Here is a 17,467-nt window from a genome sequence, read left to right on the forward strand (position 1 = left end):
ACGCCCAGCTCGGGGAGCCTATGGGCTTCCGTGTACTGGGGCACACCCAGGGCTGTCTTGAAGGCCTTGCGAATCGCCACGTTCAGCTTGTCGGTTTCGCTCCTGTTCCAGTCGGCGTACGCGGCGACGTGCGCTATGTGGCTGAGCGCGTACGCATGTAGCAGCTTTGTCACGTTGCGCACCTTCAGCCCTTACCCCTTTTTCGCTATTGTTCTCAAAAGGTGCGTGGCGGCGGCCACTTTCTTCTGCAGTCGCGCAACCAGCTCGCGGTTGGCACCGTTCTCTTCCAGCCACAGGCCGAGCACTCGTATTTTGGACACCGTCGGTATTCGGGTCCCCTCCTTCGTCGTGACGTGGATTCCCAAACGACGGGCGTCCACTACAGCCTGCGGGTGAGGTCCCTTCTTTCGCGCTTTATGCAGTAGGATTTGCAATTTATCGGGAGAGCAGACGTGTCCCGTGTCTTCGAGGTGCCGCTCCACCTCCCGGACAGCCCGCTGTAGTCTGTCTTGCATTTCGCCGACGCTCGTATTCTCTGTGGTCCACACGGTCATGTCGTCTGCATATATCTCGTCATGGATACCCTCTAAGACGCTCGATCATGACGAGGTTGAAAAGCATGGGGGAAAGCACAGAGCCCTGCGGCGTACCCGCACCCCCCATTCCAACCGTTCACGGCAGGGCCTCGTCGATCTTGACCTTCGCCTTGTGCCCGTTCAGGAAGCTGCTGACGTACCGGTGAAACCTCGCACCGAGGTAAAGTCGGCTTACCTTGTCCAATATAGCCGTGTGTTTCACGGTGTCGAAGGCGCTCTTCAGGTCTAATCCGAGCAGGGCGCGCCCATGCGCGCTTGGTGCGTTAACGACCTGTTCCTTGTTCTCCAGCATGGTATCCTGTGTGGAAAGCACCCTCCGGAAACCGATGATGTGAGTGCCGAAGGCGTCCCGCTTTTCGAGGACCGTCGTCACCCTGTTGAGGCAGACGTGCTCCATGACTTTCCTGACGCAGGACGTCAGGGATGTTGGCCGCATGTTTCGAACTTCTAGAGATTTACCTGGCTTTACTATTAGAACCACGTCCGCGGTCTTACAATCATGCGGAATGCGGCCTTCCTTCCAGCACGCGTTGATGTACTGGCATAGTTCAAATTCTGAGGAACCTGAACTTGTTTGGAAAAACATCCTATGCAGGCGTAATGGCGATGCAACGTCAACTGTGGCTGTGGTGCTGGCTATCTAATTTTACAAGAAAGCTATAAACACTACATATGTACTACTACGATACAGGCGTCATATCAGATTAACCTCCGCGGTTCCAGTGTTGGCTCCGTTTTTATAGCATCCTGATAAACATTGCGTTTGTATTCCTATAATTCAGAAAACTATATTGAAGCATTGCTCGACCCCGGATGAATACATTAACAACAGTTACGTATAATATTGATGTGATTGCACCATAAAGTCGACTTAGTTGCGATAATACTGGCGTTTGTACCCTAACGTCCGGGCTGACGTTATGTCGCACCATAGGTTACCCTTGAAATTCCAATGTTGTCCACGTGCCTGGTAAAGCCTACAATGTGCACACCGCTACTACACTTAAAAATGAATGCACTTACAAAAAAAGTGTCGAGCTATCTCGTAACTTGGCTCAAAGCCATAAAATACAGCATAGAAGTAGTCGCTGACTGCTTCGCGTGAAACCGATTCCCACAACGCATGGGATCTGCCGAATTTTTTGACGTCCGACAACTGTGCGCACCGTTATTGTTGCACTTTGAGTGTCATTCGTTTTCTGATCACGGGTTCGCCCAACCGAGAGTTTTATCTTTGCCGGCTGCGACTGTTTTCTTCACCTTCACAAGCATGTGACAATATATACGGGGTGTCTCAAGAAATGTGTCCAAAATCGTCAAAAATGAGCGAAATGCGATATTTGCTCGCTGCCTTCATATTTGCTCTTTATGTAGCGACATGCATCTTGAAAAAGTGAAAGACATCACTTGGTACTGCAGTTAGCAAAGTTAAATTAATTATATTTTCAATAAATTGAGTTAGGCGGTTATGTCAAATAAGAGAATTGAAGCTCTTCGTACGGAGAACCCATCGCAGCTTTGAGGTATAGAAAAAGTAGCATCTAGTGATTATTGCGGCGTAATGAAATTCAATAAAATTCATCGGCGAAACCGAAACCGAAGCACAGATGAGCGCAGCAAGCAGACGACCAGCATGACATCGCTCTTCGAGACAACAATTCGAGACACAGAGGTGTAGTTCTTCCGAGTTCTTCCATATATGTGCGCCATGCGTGCTATAATTGCAAGCGGAGCCCGCACACCCGCACAGCGAAGTCGGCTGAGGGTCGATATAATGACGCTCACTCATTCTAGACGTCTCAGAAGAATATGGCAGTTGCGCTCTGCCGCGTTTCGGCTTCGGTTTCGCCGCAGAATTTGGTTGGATTTGATTCCTTTAAGCTAATAACTTGAGACCGCTATTTCGAAATCTCCTAACCGCAAATGGTTCTTCGCAACAAGGACTGCAATTCTCCTGTTTTGAGATAACTCTAACTCGACTAATTATAAAGCTAAATAATTTGACTATCTTGAAAACTGTCCCCAATGATGTATTTAGACATCTATGATGCCTGCGGCTAGAAGAAGTAATTGTGAAGGCATCGAGCAAATATCGCGTTTCCCTGAATTTGGAATATTATAGACACATATCTTGAAACACCCTGTATATAATTGTTTGGAGACACCTTTCAATAAAATTTACAGGTGGTACATAACAGCTCAGGTCTGCTCATGAATCTATAGGTTTTGTCTTAAATTTTCGGTCAACTTCTGAGCAGCGCTAACCCGGCATATCGCGTAGAACCTAAACAGCCAAGAAAACTCTTATCAACCGTTTCCTATTGGCGAGTGAAGCACTACCAATGCTTGCACGATGCACGTGGTGCCTGGCCGGCCGTCTTGGCTACGGCTCCCCTATAGGTAAAATCTTCATGGAAAGTCGCTCCAAAACATGCGGTAGATACGAAAGCCCAAGAAAAATCTTGATAATGTATCAATGTTCAGCTCTATAGCGTGCTTCACAATTACTTGATGAATGGTAGAAATGTGAGCCCTGAAATTCGGAAACGGAAATGTGGCAGATACATCGGCGGTGGCTAGGAGCGCCGCAAATTGTTGTTCTCTTATAAAAAGCAAAAATTGAAGCACCTGGTTTATTTTTGCACATTGAAGTACAAATACGAAATTTTGTTTGAAGGTGCGACGATGTAATAGCGATGCTTTCAAATGACTTGAAATCTTCTAACCTAATCAGACGTAGTTAGCCTTTTGCTAATATCACCACGGATGGGCAAACTGACTCATGAGTCGACTCACTCAGACTCAGATCGGGCCGTGAGTCTTAGTCTAAGTGAGCCGGATGCGTCGTATTTGGTGAGTTTGAGTCCAAGTGAGTCCGGCTGAAGAAAATTTTAGTCAATCTGAGTCCGAGTGAGTCTATTTGAGGAAAATGTGAGTGAGTCTGAGTCCAAGTGAGTCATAAGCTCGAAATACATTTCTTGAATGAGTCCGAGTGAGCTCCACCTTCTTCTGCCGACCTATGGTCCTATCTACTTATCTTCAGCATTACTACCAGCCTTATATTGACCTGCGTTTATACTAATGATTATTTACACAAAGCACAGCACACTAGCATTCATGCGCTAGCTCAGTATTCACCAGAGGCGTGAGTTAGGGGCAGGGGTGCTATGAACTCCCCCAGGAAACTCTTTGATGGGAAGTTCTTGATAAAAATATCTCGTGTGGGTCGCGTATTTCATAAAACGTTTCGTACTGAATTGAAACCACTGAAAACTCCTATTTGAAGGTACAAGATCAAAAGGCGCATCGTAGCCCACCGATTATGTCAGATATTGGCGTTAAAGGGGATTGACACTATGATCCACAAAGCTAATTTTACGCCAATGGACTCATGAGTCGACACACTGAGGCTCACTCAGACGCAGGTCAAGCGTGAGTCCGAGTCTGAGTGAGTCCGGCTGAGTAATATTTTGGTGAGTTTGAGTGTGAGTGAGTTCGGTTGAGAAAACCTTTAGTGAATCTAACTACGAGTGAGTGCTGAGAGCCAAATATATTTGTTTAGTGAGCCTGAGTGATCTCCAATTTTTAAGCCGGCCTATGAACGTGACACACACTTTTAGTAAGTCGACGACGAAAAAGAAAATATAGACCATTTAGAAAGAAGTCGTGTTGGCATTCATACTCGGGTATTGGGTGAACAAACAAAGCGCAGACAAGGTGAACACTGGTAATTTTACTTGGCCCAACCTTTCCAACTTTGCTCGGCAGAAAAGCAAGTTTTCAAAACTCCTTTGTAATACTCCTCAGCATACACGGTGCGGTTAAGAAGAACCGCGCTGACACAGGAGATACGCTCTTTAATGAGCTAATCGGTCGAGTTTTGTGGGCTCAAGAAGTCTAGTGTAGGGTGTAGTGAGCACGAAGTTCTACATATTTTTCGCTGAACCTCGGAATGGTAATATAGCAAGAGCGCCGAGCGAGCGTGCTCGGGGCTAGGAGTCCACGTTCGCATCGTGTTGTGTTCACTGTGCGGGCGCGGAGTGCGTCCTGTGGACTCGCGTTACAGCGGCCTGGTGTTGTATACACAGCGGCCGCGCCGAAGCTACGTCAGTCGCCCCGTCGCTGCTGCCTCGTTCGCCACGCAACGCTTTTGCTTAAATATATGAGTTCTTATTGTAGACGTGCCTTTGTGTTTCTGTTTCTTGACAATACGCATAATCATCATGCAACCAACGCCCCGGACGTGTACAAATTGGTGACCACGGATTATCGATCTTTTTACAATCATTGTGCTGGATGCGACAACTATGGAAATCACCGGCGACTCCAGACAAGCATCCCCCGACCCTGCAGCGAAGCAAGCAGTCTCCGAAGTTTCTTTTCGGCTTCCGCAATTCTGGCCTGCTGATCCGTCAATCTGGTTGGCGCAAGTAAACAACCAGTTTGTCACGGCCCGGGTAACGGCTCAGACATCAAAATTCCACCACGTGGTGTCTGCACTTCTACCGGAGATCGCCAGCGAAATCAGAGACCTCGTTCTCGCCCCACCGGAGACAAACCCCTATGAGAAGTTGTTGGCCGAGCTCCTGAAGCACACTTCGTCTTCAGAGCGGCAGTGTCTCCAACAGCTGCTTTCTGCTGAAGAACCGGGCGACTGTCTTCAGCAGCTTCTTGGTGACAAGGCCACCTCGTTCGATTAGGACCTGCTACGAGAGCTCTTCCTACAGCGCCTGCCTTCGACCGTCCGAATGGTGCTCGCCGCTTCAGCGGACTCGTCGCTGGAAAAGCCCGCGCAGCTTGCCGACTCCCTGATGGAATTCGACTCCCCAACCATGTCAGCGATCGCGACCACTTCCACAAAAAGTGAGGCATCTCGCCCTTCGCCACCAGACCTGCAAGCCCCACGCGACAACTTTCGCAGCCACATCGAACAGCTATCCGCTCTGATACCCTGTCTGCGCGCTCTCGATCCTCATCACGCCGCCGCTACTATTCCCGCCGGCGCTCCTCATCACGGTCTCCGCATCCCGGCAAGTGTTGGTATCACCGGACCTTCGGTGCAGCCGCCGGAAAGTGCTCATCTCCCTGCACTTTCTCGGGAAACGCTCCGACTCACCACTAGAAGCGGCGAGTGGTGGCGGTCCAGCAAGCAACCGCTTAATCTTCGTTTTGGACAAGGCCTCTGGGCTCCGTTTCCTCGTGGACACGGGAGCCCAAGTTAGCGTTGTTCCACCCTCACCCGCATTCCCGAAAAATCGCCGATCTACACTTACGCTGCAAACCGTCAACAAGACCACCATCGTGACTTACGGTGAGCGCGCGCTCACGCTGAACATTGGACTCCGTCACGTTTTCCGTTGGGTATTCCTCGTAGCGGACGTGTCTTACCCAATTCTCGGAGCGGATTTCCTTCGTCGTTTCGACCTGTTCTTGGACATCGCCCGCAAGCGCCTTGTCGATGCTAAGACACACCTAACGGTGCAAGGCATAGCGTCAACAACCGGCATCACCGCAGTTATCAACAAGCCACCTTCGTCAGTGTACGAACAGTTACTCGACGACTTTCCAAGCTTGCTTCGCCCGTCCAATTTTCTGCGCCCTGTCAAGCACGATGTTACCCACCACATTGTTACCTCAGGGCCACCTGTCCATGGTCGTTCACGACGCCTCGCACCAGGTAGACTCAAGGTTGCCCGAGCTGAATTTGATCACATGCTCGAGCTTGGCATTGTACGACCTTCATCAAGTCCTTGGGTTTCTCCGCTGCACATGGTGCCCAAGAAGTCCCCAGGTGACATTCGACCCTGCGGCGACTACCGCGCTTTGAACAATGCCACCGTTCCTTATCGCTACCCACTGCCTAACATCGTGGACTTCACAGCACCACTACATGGATCAACCATCTTTTCGAAGATTGACCTTGTCAAGGCATATCATCAGATCGAACCCTCGGACATTTCCAAGACTGCTGTCATAACGCCTTTCGGCCTTTTTGAATACCTGAGGATGCCCTTCGAGCTCCGTAACGCCGCTCAAACGTTACAGCGGTTTGTAGACACAGTCACCCGAAGCCTGCCGTTCTGCTTTGCGTACATCGATGATCTCCTCATATTTAGCCGCAACGCTCACGAACACCTTTCCCATCTTCGAGAGCTCTTCGAACGCTTTGCCGAGTACGGTCTCATCGTCAACAAAACCAAGTGTACGTTCGGCGTGCCTGAAGTTGACTTTCTCGAACACCACGTTGTTGTCATGGAATCCGGCCACTCCCTTCCAAAGTGCAAGTTGTTCGAGACTTCCCAAAGCCAACATAACATATTTGCGTCAACTACGCGAGTTCTGGGATAAGTCAATTCATATCGGCGTTTCATTGCCCACTTTGCTGACCTGATTAGATCCCTTAGTTACCTGCTTCATGGTAGGAAGAAGATGTGTACTCCCATTACATGGTCTGAGAATGCATCAAGCTCCTTTGAAGAAGTTAAGACAGAGCTCGCAGACGCCACAGTGCTTGTTCACCCAACACCAGACGCTCCACTCTGCCTCATGACCGACGCGTGGGATGTGGCAGTTGGAGCCGCCTTACAACAGCACGTTGACGGATCGTGGCAGCCGTTGGCATTTTTCTCGCGCAAGCTCTCACCCACAAAAAGCCGCTACAGCACTTTCGGCCGTCAACTCCTTGCTGCTTGTGTGACTTTCGTAACCGCGGAAAAATCGGTTGTTTTCGGCTTGTCCAGGAAATATTTTTTACAGCGAAAGCTGTTATGAGATCATTTCAACGGCCATTTTTGGCGCCGTAGTTGTCCGCCGCCGCAGCCGGTGTCCGCAACCACTATCGCTCGAAATAAATTGGAAAAAATTTCCAGCATGGAACGGGATTCGAACCTGGGCCCTCTGCGTGGGAGCCCAGCGTTTTACCTCATAGCCATGCCGGTGCTTGGAACTGCCTTGCAAAAAAACGCTATACAGGCTTCATTACCGGAAGGAACCACATTACATATGTAATTTAGTGCGATATCAGAGTGAAATAACAACCACGCATCACACAACGCGAATTCTGTAACCATGCGTCACACAATGCGAATTGCGCAACGAGTGGGCTGTTGGATGCTTCCATCCCATTACAAGGGGCTGTGCAATAATTCTTCATCGTCATCAGGCACAACGCCAAGAAAGTGCGCATAATGCCTTACATGGTTTTAGCGGGTACCACGGCTCTCCGTTGAATGACGAAAAATGTCATAGCGGCTGCTTCCCTATTTCACAGAAATTATGATGATTTATAGTGTAGTCGGCTCGTCGCAAGTGCACTTGCATTGGTTGCCAAGGAAGCCCATTGGCCCTTCATCCATTTTCTCAGGGTCCCAATAAAGTTCTTCCCCCCTCTCTCTGTCTCTCTTTCTCACGTGAACGTAGGTTATATTGCATGGTGGGAAAGTGAAATAGCGACCGGGCGTCACACAAAGCGAATTACGTAACTGGTGAGCCGTTTAATGCTTCGAACCCATTACAAAGGACTGAGCTTCAATTCTTCATCGTCGTAAGTCATCACGTAAACAAAGTGCACATAATGCCTTAAATATGTGTAGCTGGAACCTCGCTTCTGCGCACAATGAGGAATAACGGCGTTGTAGGTGCTTCCCAACTTCCCAGATATTGTGATTTATGGCGTAGTGGGTACCTTGCTAGTGTACTTGTATTAGTAGCCCCGATAGAGTTTACAAGGGGCTCTAGAAATGCCGCTCTTCCAGCTTTCGCTGTGACTGTGCTGCGCTTTCCGCGCAGGCCTGGCGTTTTTTTTTCTGCCACAGAAAATAATTGATGCTAAGTGTAGGGTATCAAATGATAGAGGAAGAAGTGGTCTTTCTAACAGTAATAATTCCAAACAACGGATTTATTTTGAATATAATAAAAAAATTATCAAACAAAGAAAAATGCATCAAAAAGAAAGAAGATTCATAGAAACATCAATGCTTCTCTGAAATGGGTAAAAATTAAAAAAAATCAAAATTTTCGTTTTGAACGAAAACCTCTCGTAGAATAATAGTGGAAATATAAGCTCTGTAAGTACAAAGATTCTTTCGATAAATACAAGAATATAGACACTTGTGCCTATCATGCGACCGCGCGATGCAGTTTCTCGACGCGGTGAAACAAAGGCTGGCTGCACATGTTTCGGGGAAAAAATTTTTTTCTGTTCAACTTTGCTAGCATAGTTTGCAGTTCTGGTATTTTTGAATTTGTGTATTCGTTGAAATGAACAGTGTAGCCTGTTAAAAATCTGCAAAAATCCATATTTGTACCTTCATTCGACCTCTCTCTCTCCCTCATATACTGCCGAATACCATGCCGACCTCCAGGTTTCACAATTTCCTCATCCACTGAATGGTTCCGACGGGGTTAAAAATAGCGTAGAAGAATCGTTCCTGTGGTGCAATAGAGAACACACATGGTGAAGCTTCTTGTGGGATGCAACGGTCGTCTTCTTCAGATCAGAGACACTCAAGAAGCCTTGAACCGTTTCCGTGGCCTCACTGACGGTGGACGAAGGCCTGGAAATATGTGTCGTCGACACCAACACCAATGCAAGCGCGGGACTTCAACGGTTACCATGTACACATGGAGTGAGACGAACTTGCTCATCTTCTCTTCATTAACCTCCCTCCATGGATCCGTCCCTCTCACTGTATGTTGGCTTTTCGAAAGCATGCATCCACGCATACTTATCTCTGTGGTTGCATATCTCTCTGACGACTTCTGAGGTGAAAAACAACACGAAGACGCCGCCGCGCAGAACACCGGAGCGTTGGGCCAAAGTCCACTCTGCACCGTCTTCGCGGAGAGAACTGCGCTCTTTCTGCAGAGGGGCACCAAATGCTCCCGCCCGAATGAAATTAACACCTTGCAGATAAGAGCTGATATATTTAGTACACACCGGATACGTTTTACATCGACGCGCGGCAGTGATAAAACGGCGATAGCTGCTGAAGTTCCGGGGAGGCTTGACGCACTTTTGCCGTCCGTACTGAAGCCTGGCGAATCGAAGTCGTCTTCCGTGTCTGTGCTGCTACCATCATCCAGATTCCCTCTCAAATTAATCGGAATCCGTCGAAATTCGCCGTTTCTGTGGAGCACCCGCCAGCGACGTCGACGCGAAGTCTGAAACAACGAGCGCTCACCTACCCGATTGCGAACGAGCTTTAAAAATCTCCCCGCGGTGGAAAAAAAAACTCGCAAACAAAACTGACCAAAGACGTGTTATTTTACCTTTGTATTGCGTTAGCTGTTCAGAACTGCTCAGAGAGTGCCAAAACCTGAACTTGAAGTCATCGATAACATACTATCGATGGGAATAGGTGCGGTCACGAAAGTGTTATATGGGTGTGCGCCACTTCAGGCATTTCCTTGAAGCCCGATGTTTTTTCCTCGCCACGGATCACAAGCCGTTGACGTTTGCCATCAAGTCTGCAAGCAGCAAGTTTTCGCCCCGTGAGAGTCGTCACCTCGCTTACATAGCGGAATTCACAACCGATCTCCGGCATATGCAGGGATCTGCGAATGCTGCAGCCGATGCGCTTTCTCGCCTGACAGTTTTCCTATCTTGCGCCGCAGCGCCGGAAACTATCGACCTCAGCGCCCTAGCGTCAGCGTAAGCACAAGACGAAGAAATCGCTAAACATGGCCTATCCCCTGGGACACTCAAGTTTCGTGACGTTACCCTTCCGTCCTGCACGGTTCCTATCTTGTGCCGCATTTCTACCGGCAACGCTCGACCAGTTGTTCCGAGCGATTTCCGTCGCGCTGTTTTTGACTACCTGCATACCCTCTCTCAACCTGGCATCCGCGCTACTCAACACCTTATCACCCATCGTGTTGTCTGGCCGGGAATTAACAAAGACGTTCGTGCTTGGACCCGTAGTTGTTTGGAGTGCCAGCAGTCCAAGGTTTATCGTCATACGTCCTCTCCGTATGACTCCTTCACACCGCCTTTGGAGCGTTTCGATAAAGTTCATCTGGACATCATTGGACCATGGCCTCTATCGGATGGAAACACCTACCTGCTGACATGCATTGACCGTTCTACTCGGTGGCCAGAGGCGTTTCCCATTCCCGACATAGGAATCGAAACAATCGCTAAAGCGTTTGTATCGGGTTGGGTGTCACGCTTTGGCGTTCCCTCTACAATCGCCACCGATCGCGGTCGACAGTTCGAGTCTGCTCTTTTCAAGAAGCTCATGGTTTTTCTGGGAAGTTCGCGGATTCGCACAACAGCATACCACCCCATCGCTAACGGCAGGGTCGACCGTTTTCACCGGACCCTGAAAGCATCCTTGAAGGCGCAACCCGACACGGTCAACTGGACTGTCTCACTGCCACTTGTTTTGCTTAGCCTAAGGACGACGTTAAAGCAAGACATCAAGTGTACACCTGCCGACCTGACCTATGGTTCACCACTCCGCCTTCCTGGAGAATTTTTCGATGCTTCAACTACCTCGCCTTGCCCTGATCCAACCGAGTATGTGGTGCAGCTGCGCCTTGGTGCAGCTGCCCCACACCCTCGTGTAAAGCACCGTGTTTCTACCTACATCTCTCCTGACTTGGAAACGGCGACACACGTGTTTGTGCGCCGCGACGCAGTCCGAAAACCTTTGCGGCGCCCTTACGGTGGACCTTATCGCGTCATCGAGCGCCATGAGAAGCTCTACTCGCTTGATTTGAACGGTCGTCATGATACCGTGTCTGTCGACGGCCTTAAAGCAGCCATCGTCGATGACCCCCTGCCCGGTGGAATTCTAGATTGCGCCACACCTTTTGCCTCCGTTTCCACCACTTCATCGCACTCTTCACCCCCTTCCACCGCTGCAACCGGGGAGCGTCGCTCTGTATCGTTCAGGCTCCCTCCTTTCAGCGGGCTCCTTCACTAGCGGGGCGCCGATATAGCAACAGCGCCGAGCGAACGTGCTCGGGGCTCGGAGTCCACGTTCGCATCGTGTTGTGTTCACTGTGCGGGCGCGGAGTGCGGCCTGTGGACTCGCGTTACAGCGGCCGGGTGTTGTAAACACAACGGCCGGGCCGCGAAGCTACGTCGTCACCCCGTCGCTGCTGCCTCGTTCACCACGCAACGCTTTTGCTTAAATATACAAGTTCTTATTATAGACGTGCCTTTGTGTTTCTGTTTCTTGAGAATACGCATAATCATCACGCAACCAACGCCCCGGACGTCTACAGTAGCAAACAAAGAAAATATAGTCAAAAGTCTCTTGCCGGTTCTTGCTGCTACAACTACATTTCTTTCCTTTAACAGCGAAGCTGTTCAAGCTCAGCGTAAAGTGTCGACCCTGCCACTATAATCGTCACAAACGAGTATGTGCCACAGATATTCTGCAAATTCCATTAATCACCGCTACGGCCTGGCCAGTAATAACCCTGATGGGTGAGAGAACGAGTACAGAGAGAAAGAAAGAAAAGAGAAACAAACAGTGAGAAGGAAAAAGATATGAAGAAAGAGAAAGCGAAAAATTACACCATCTCCCGCTAAAGGGGACCATGAGGCGATGCGAAGCCGGAGCACTTGCACGATCGCGTTTCGTTGGCGTTCGTTGGGCATGCTACCGACCTCGCGTCGAGGAACGCGAAGAGGGACGCTACGCGCGTCGTATCTTCCATCTAGCCCGGCCGTTAATTCTCACAGGGCGAGCGGGGAATGCGGTCGACAGGCGGGCGAGAGGGGGGCAGCGTAGGAGAGGAGGGAGAAGGGGAGGGGACGCGCATGCGCTCGAGCTCATCGCGGCGTTTCGCAGGAGAGAATTTCGGCATGTCTAGCCCGCGTTTCAGTGGAAAAGTGGAAAGGGGGAGGGGAGAGGGGCATTGGAGAGGGGGAGTGGAGAGGGAAAGTGGAGAGAGGAAGGGGAGAGGGGAGGGAGGGGGGAGAGAGGGAAAGTGGAAAGGGGGAGAGGGATATTGGAGAGGGGGAGAGGGGGAGTGGAGAGGAGTTGTGTGGAGAGGGTATGCGCATGCGCAGTAAGGGTGGTCACGCCGCACACCACCACCACCACCACCGGATTGAGCTCCGCCTTAAGATACTTCGCATCTAAAATTCACGAGGCGGGAATGGAACCCGCCTTTCCTCCATCCGAATGCAAGCGTCCGAACCACTAGGCTATCGAGGCACGGTAGCAGAGCATAGCCTTATATATTATAACGTAGCAAGAGGGTGCGAAAGAGAGGTGAGCGTGATGAGGAGAGATGTGATGGTTAGGAGGAGGGGAGACAAAAAAGCGTACCACATGGACAATGAGAAAGATAACCATTGAGAGAAAGATATGCAGAAAGAAAAAGTATACACGGAGAGAACATACAAAAAAGAGAGAGAAATAAGTAGAGAGATAAAAAAAAACGTAGAAAGGAAGATGAAGCAAGTATCGCGTCCTCTAGCTACCAGATACCGCACCACGTGCCCAACACGCATGACCAGCCTGGCTGCATCCGATCGGGTCCAGAGAGTCATGGCGCGTCCCATGTGGGCACTTTGCACTAAGTCACGCAAATCTTAGCACAGCGAAGCACGGACACGTCGTCAATCTTTCACCCCGTCGGCCGACACGTCTAGCTTCGAGATGCGCGGCTTCCTCCTCAGAAGTACGCACTTTCTTAGGACGCCCCATGACTCTCTCGACACAAATGGGCGCAGCTAGGCTTTGCACTATAGAGCAGAAGTTGCGCGCGGTGTATCCGGTGGTGGGCGTGGTTAAGCTACTGCACTGCCGCGGCTTGGACAGGTGGTGCAGTATCTGGTCGTTTGAGGACGCGATGCTTGCTGCATCTTTCTATCTTTTTTCTCTCTCTCTCTCTAGTTATTTCTCTGTCTTTCGTTAAAGTTCTCTCTGCCTCCCTTTCTTTTTCTTTCTGCATTTCTTTCACTCTGTGTTTCTCGTTCTCATTCATTCTGTGCTACGCTTCACTCTCTCCCCTCCTCCTTCCCCTGCTCGTCACTATCACATCTCTCCTCCTCACGCTCACTTTTTTTTCCCATCCCCTCGCTACACTATACTAAACACGGCTACCCTACGATCCGATAGCGTGCCTGGATAGCCGAGTTGTTAGGACGCTTGCCTTCGTATTGAGGGTACGCGTGTTCGAATACCACCTCGTGCAAAATCTTTTTTCGACAAGAATATTTTAAATGCGAGGCATTTCTCAGCGAACCTTTGGCACTTTGAGCGTTTCTATCTAGGCATCTATCCATATATCTACCTATCTATCTAGCCACCTACGTCTGTGTGCTCTCATGATCGCGTCCTTAACTTGGTGTGACCAAAATTGGCATGTGAGGGTAAGAGGATTTGATGAAAATGACTGTCGGGTCACGGCATGAATAACGTGAACACCCTGTCGCATACGCCGTCTTACCCTTTCGTCAAGACACGTGTAACACATACCCTTTTACCACAGGCCGCGGTGTACGGGTATGCGCCACAGGTGGAGGAGGAGGAATAAACGGTATTAGCAGAAACCAGCAGGTTAGGTGGCCGGTCCTAGGCCTCCATGAGTGGACGTCAAGGGCTTCCGTCGACGCCACCTCACGGGCGTGCCGGTGCGTTAAGAAAAAACGACCTCGGCAGCGTTGACACGACGAATGGAAAGAATAAGAATTAGGATTCTAGGAGGAATCGAACCCAAGCATTCTGCCTGGCAATCAGGTATTCTGCCACAGAGCCACGCCAGGTCTGTAAACTGGTTTGGAAAAACTGCCTATGCAGGCGCAATGTCGATGCAACGTCAACTATGGCTGTGGTGCTGGCTATCTAATTTTACAAGAAAGCAGCAAACACTACATATGTAATCTTACGATACAGCCGTCATATCATAATAACCTCTCTGGTTCCATTGTTGGCTCCGCTTTTATAGCAGTCTAATAAACATTACATTTATATTCATATAATACAGCAAGCTATATTGAAGCATTGATCGTCCACGCTGCAATAGAGAACCAGCGCTAGAGCTTCCGCGGTGTGGGCAGCGCCGCCCTGGCGGTCAAAGCGGGCATTATCCAGCCGCTCCCGCGGAGAGAGTGGCGATGGTTGAGGCGATGCGGGCGCGTATCGCCGAAGCAAAACTAAAGGATGCTGGCGGTGCTGTTGCGCATTCAAGTGCCACAATACGTAGATATGAAGGAGGACGTATCCTTATATGATTTTCCTTCTAAAACATAGGAATAGGAACGTATGTGGCATTGCATCCCGGCAGTCAGGCGAGCACAGTGTGTTCTGCTCTTGCTCTCCTGTCTAGTGGCGTCGGGCTTGTTTCTAAACGGAATTGCGCGTGTCTGCTAGATTCATTCGATAGTAAGGGCCACCTGTGGAAACCGGGGCAAACGAGTAGAATTTAATTGGTGTTTTGTCGTAAATAAAACGTACATATTATGCAGCATGCGGCATATGTAATAATTGTTTCATCTGACCACCACCAAGCTCCTTCTGATGCCACCGCGTGCAGTGAATATGTTACGATAGGCAAGTAGTCTACATTATTTGCAAACAGTTAAGCAGAAGGAAAGCTGTCTGTCTACGAAATGCGTACGGGGGCACGTTCGCCGAAGCAGCTGAACTGTTACGAGAAATACGCACCACGATGAATGCCTCCGTTGAACTTCACTTGTGCTACAGACAGAGTTGTTGTCACGAACAACGCACTGGACTACTCGAAGCGTCGCTTTCTGGAGTCAGCCGATGCGGTAAAACTTCTTTGTGCATTGGCTGCCGCGGCGAAGTGACATCGTAATTTATGCCTCGCTAGAAAAGGGTCAAAGTTCTTGAATTTTTACTCGCCGTTTAATTCGATTACCATACTGTGTTAGTTTTTTCGCTTGCCTGTGTCTGCTTAGAATTGACATGTTTTATCAACATCGACAAGTGCTGGCGTTTTACGTGCCAACCAAAGTATGATTATGAGGCACGCCGTAATGTGGGAATCAGGATTAATTTTGACCGCTTGGGATTCTTTAATGTGCACATAAATCTCAGTACGAGGGTGTTCTTTGTATTTCAACCCCATCGAAATGCGCCCACCGTGGCCGGGAATCTATCCCGCGCCCTCGAGCATAACAGCGCGACACCATACATGCTATGCTAGCACGGTGGTTTGCTTTATCAACGTCCGTGTGCATACATACCACGGCCGAAAAGCGTTGACGCAGCTGCGCCTTGCTTCTTACTTTTCTTTACTGCAGTAGTGGGCAGCTGGTATCGACGCAGCACGTACTTATCAGTGGAGGCTGGTGAGCCTGCACTAGATTGACACAAATCCCAGGACGCAACCAGAAAATGGTGTCGACGGAGTCGCCACCACGGCACAGCACTGTCTCTTCGACGCCGTATGCACAAACGTAGTCTGCTTTGCAGGGCTTCTCTCCGTTTTCCAGTGCTTTCCTGAGAAAGTAGCCTTCAGACAAAGTTATTTTTTTTCTAAACCATAGAGCAGTATTACAGGCGCAATGGCTACTCGAGCTGTTCGCGCCAAAATGAAGCACGGGAACAACGCACGCGTGTGCGCTCACCGCGGTACAGTGCGGCCAGTCGTCTGAGCGCGAGCGGCATGGCCTCCGAGATTAACCGGCGGCGCGGAGGCCATGCGAGCGGCTGAGTTATGTGGTGACTCCCCGCCAGGCGCCATTTTTCGCGCGCCACCTGTCCAGCGCTGGTCTCTCATACATCCACGAATGTTACGTGTGATATTCATGTGATTGCACCATAAAGTGCACTTAGTTTCGATGTTACTGACGCATGTACTTGAACATGAGGGCTCGCGTGATTTCACACCATAACTCACCCTTTAAACGCCAGTGTTGTTGACGTGACTGGTAACCCCACGATGTGTACATAGCTACTAAACTTATAAAAACACGTCATCCACCTCGGAACGCTTGGCTAAAAGCCATAAAGTGCAGCATGGAAGTACTCGCTGACCGATTCCTGAAACCGATTCCCACAACGCGTTGGATTTGCCGAATTTCTCTTCCTCTGTCTTTATATCTTTATCTCCGTCTCTCTGTTTCTCTCTCTCTTTCCTTCTTTATCTCCCTCGCTCTGCTCTCATACTCTGATGATGATAGTGGCAGCATCGACACACTACGCCGGGCTAGAACAACTTCGCTGTTAAAGATGATTGTAGTTGGACGAAACGCAACAAGATGCCGCTACTGGCTCCGCGGCAGCTCCTGCCGCCGCCGTTGACGGCTCCGGTAACCGAGTGTCTCCAAACGTAATGAAGTCTACAGTCAAATTAAAGCTATCTACTGACAGGATAGTACTGTGAAGTAGACAACTGCACCAGCGCTCCGAAGGGCGTACGTATGTTTGATATGCATTTAGAACGCCGCGTTGCCCGATGTAAATACGAGTCAGTAAAGCGCAAATCCCGCCACTAAGATGATACACACACACACAATGTTGCAGAGCGCCACTGTTGTGATTTAAGTGCTTCCTTCGTCACATCTATACCTGCTACTTTACAAATGATCGGGGGAAAATGTTTCAGCATGCCTAATGCTGCGGCTGCTCCAAGCCTCACAGAAAACGTCACCTGAGTTAGACGACGACAAGAATAAAATCGCAGCCACCTGCGAGATTTGTGAAGTGAATCGAACTTTTCTTATTCATTTTTACACTCCTCCAAGTTCATTCGCATTGTATTAGCAACGTAGTTTGACGATCGAAGAGACAAGCACTCGCAGCGCTCAACTCAGCAGACGGAACAGCAGCGCTGAAAGCGTGACAGACGATGGTCATTTATGTCACTGGCTCTCGCGGTCACCTGATAGAATATGTTAACGAGTAGGCCGACTACGTCACGCGACCCTCGAGCTGCTC

The 17,467-nt window shown here is 49.7% G+C and overlaps 1 protein-coding gene across 1 annotated transcript; it reads right to left on the reverse strand.

Annotated features, from left to right (window-relative positions):
• Positions 1-672: 672 nt before the first annotated feature.
• On the reverse strand, positions 673-1,032 carry LOC119398689 (uncharacterized). Its single transcript, XM_037665518.1, has one exon. The coding sequence runs from the start codon at positions 1,030-1,032 to the stop codon at positions 673-675; it is 360 nt and encodes a 119-aa protein (XP_037521446.1).
• Between the last annotated feature and the right edge of the window lie 16,435 nt (positions 1,033-17,467).

This window comes from Rhipicephalus sanguineus, chromosome 7, assembly GCF_013339695.2.
Source record: "Rhipicephalus sanguineus isolate Rsan-2018 chromosome 7, BIME_Rsan_1.4, whole genome shotgun sequence".
NCBI classification, from domain to species: Eukaryota; Metazoa; Arthropoda; class Arachnida; order Ixodida; family Ixodidae; genus Rhipicephalus; species Rhipicephalus sanguineus.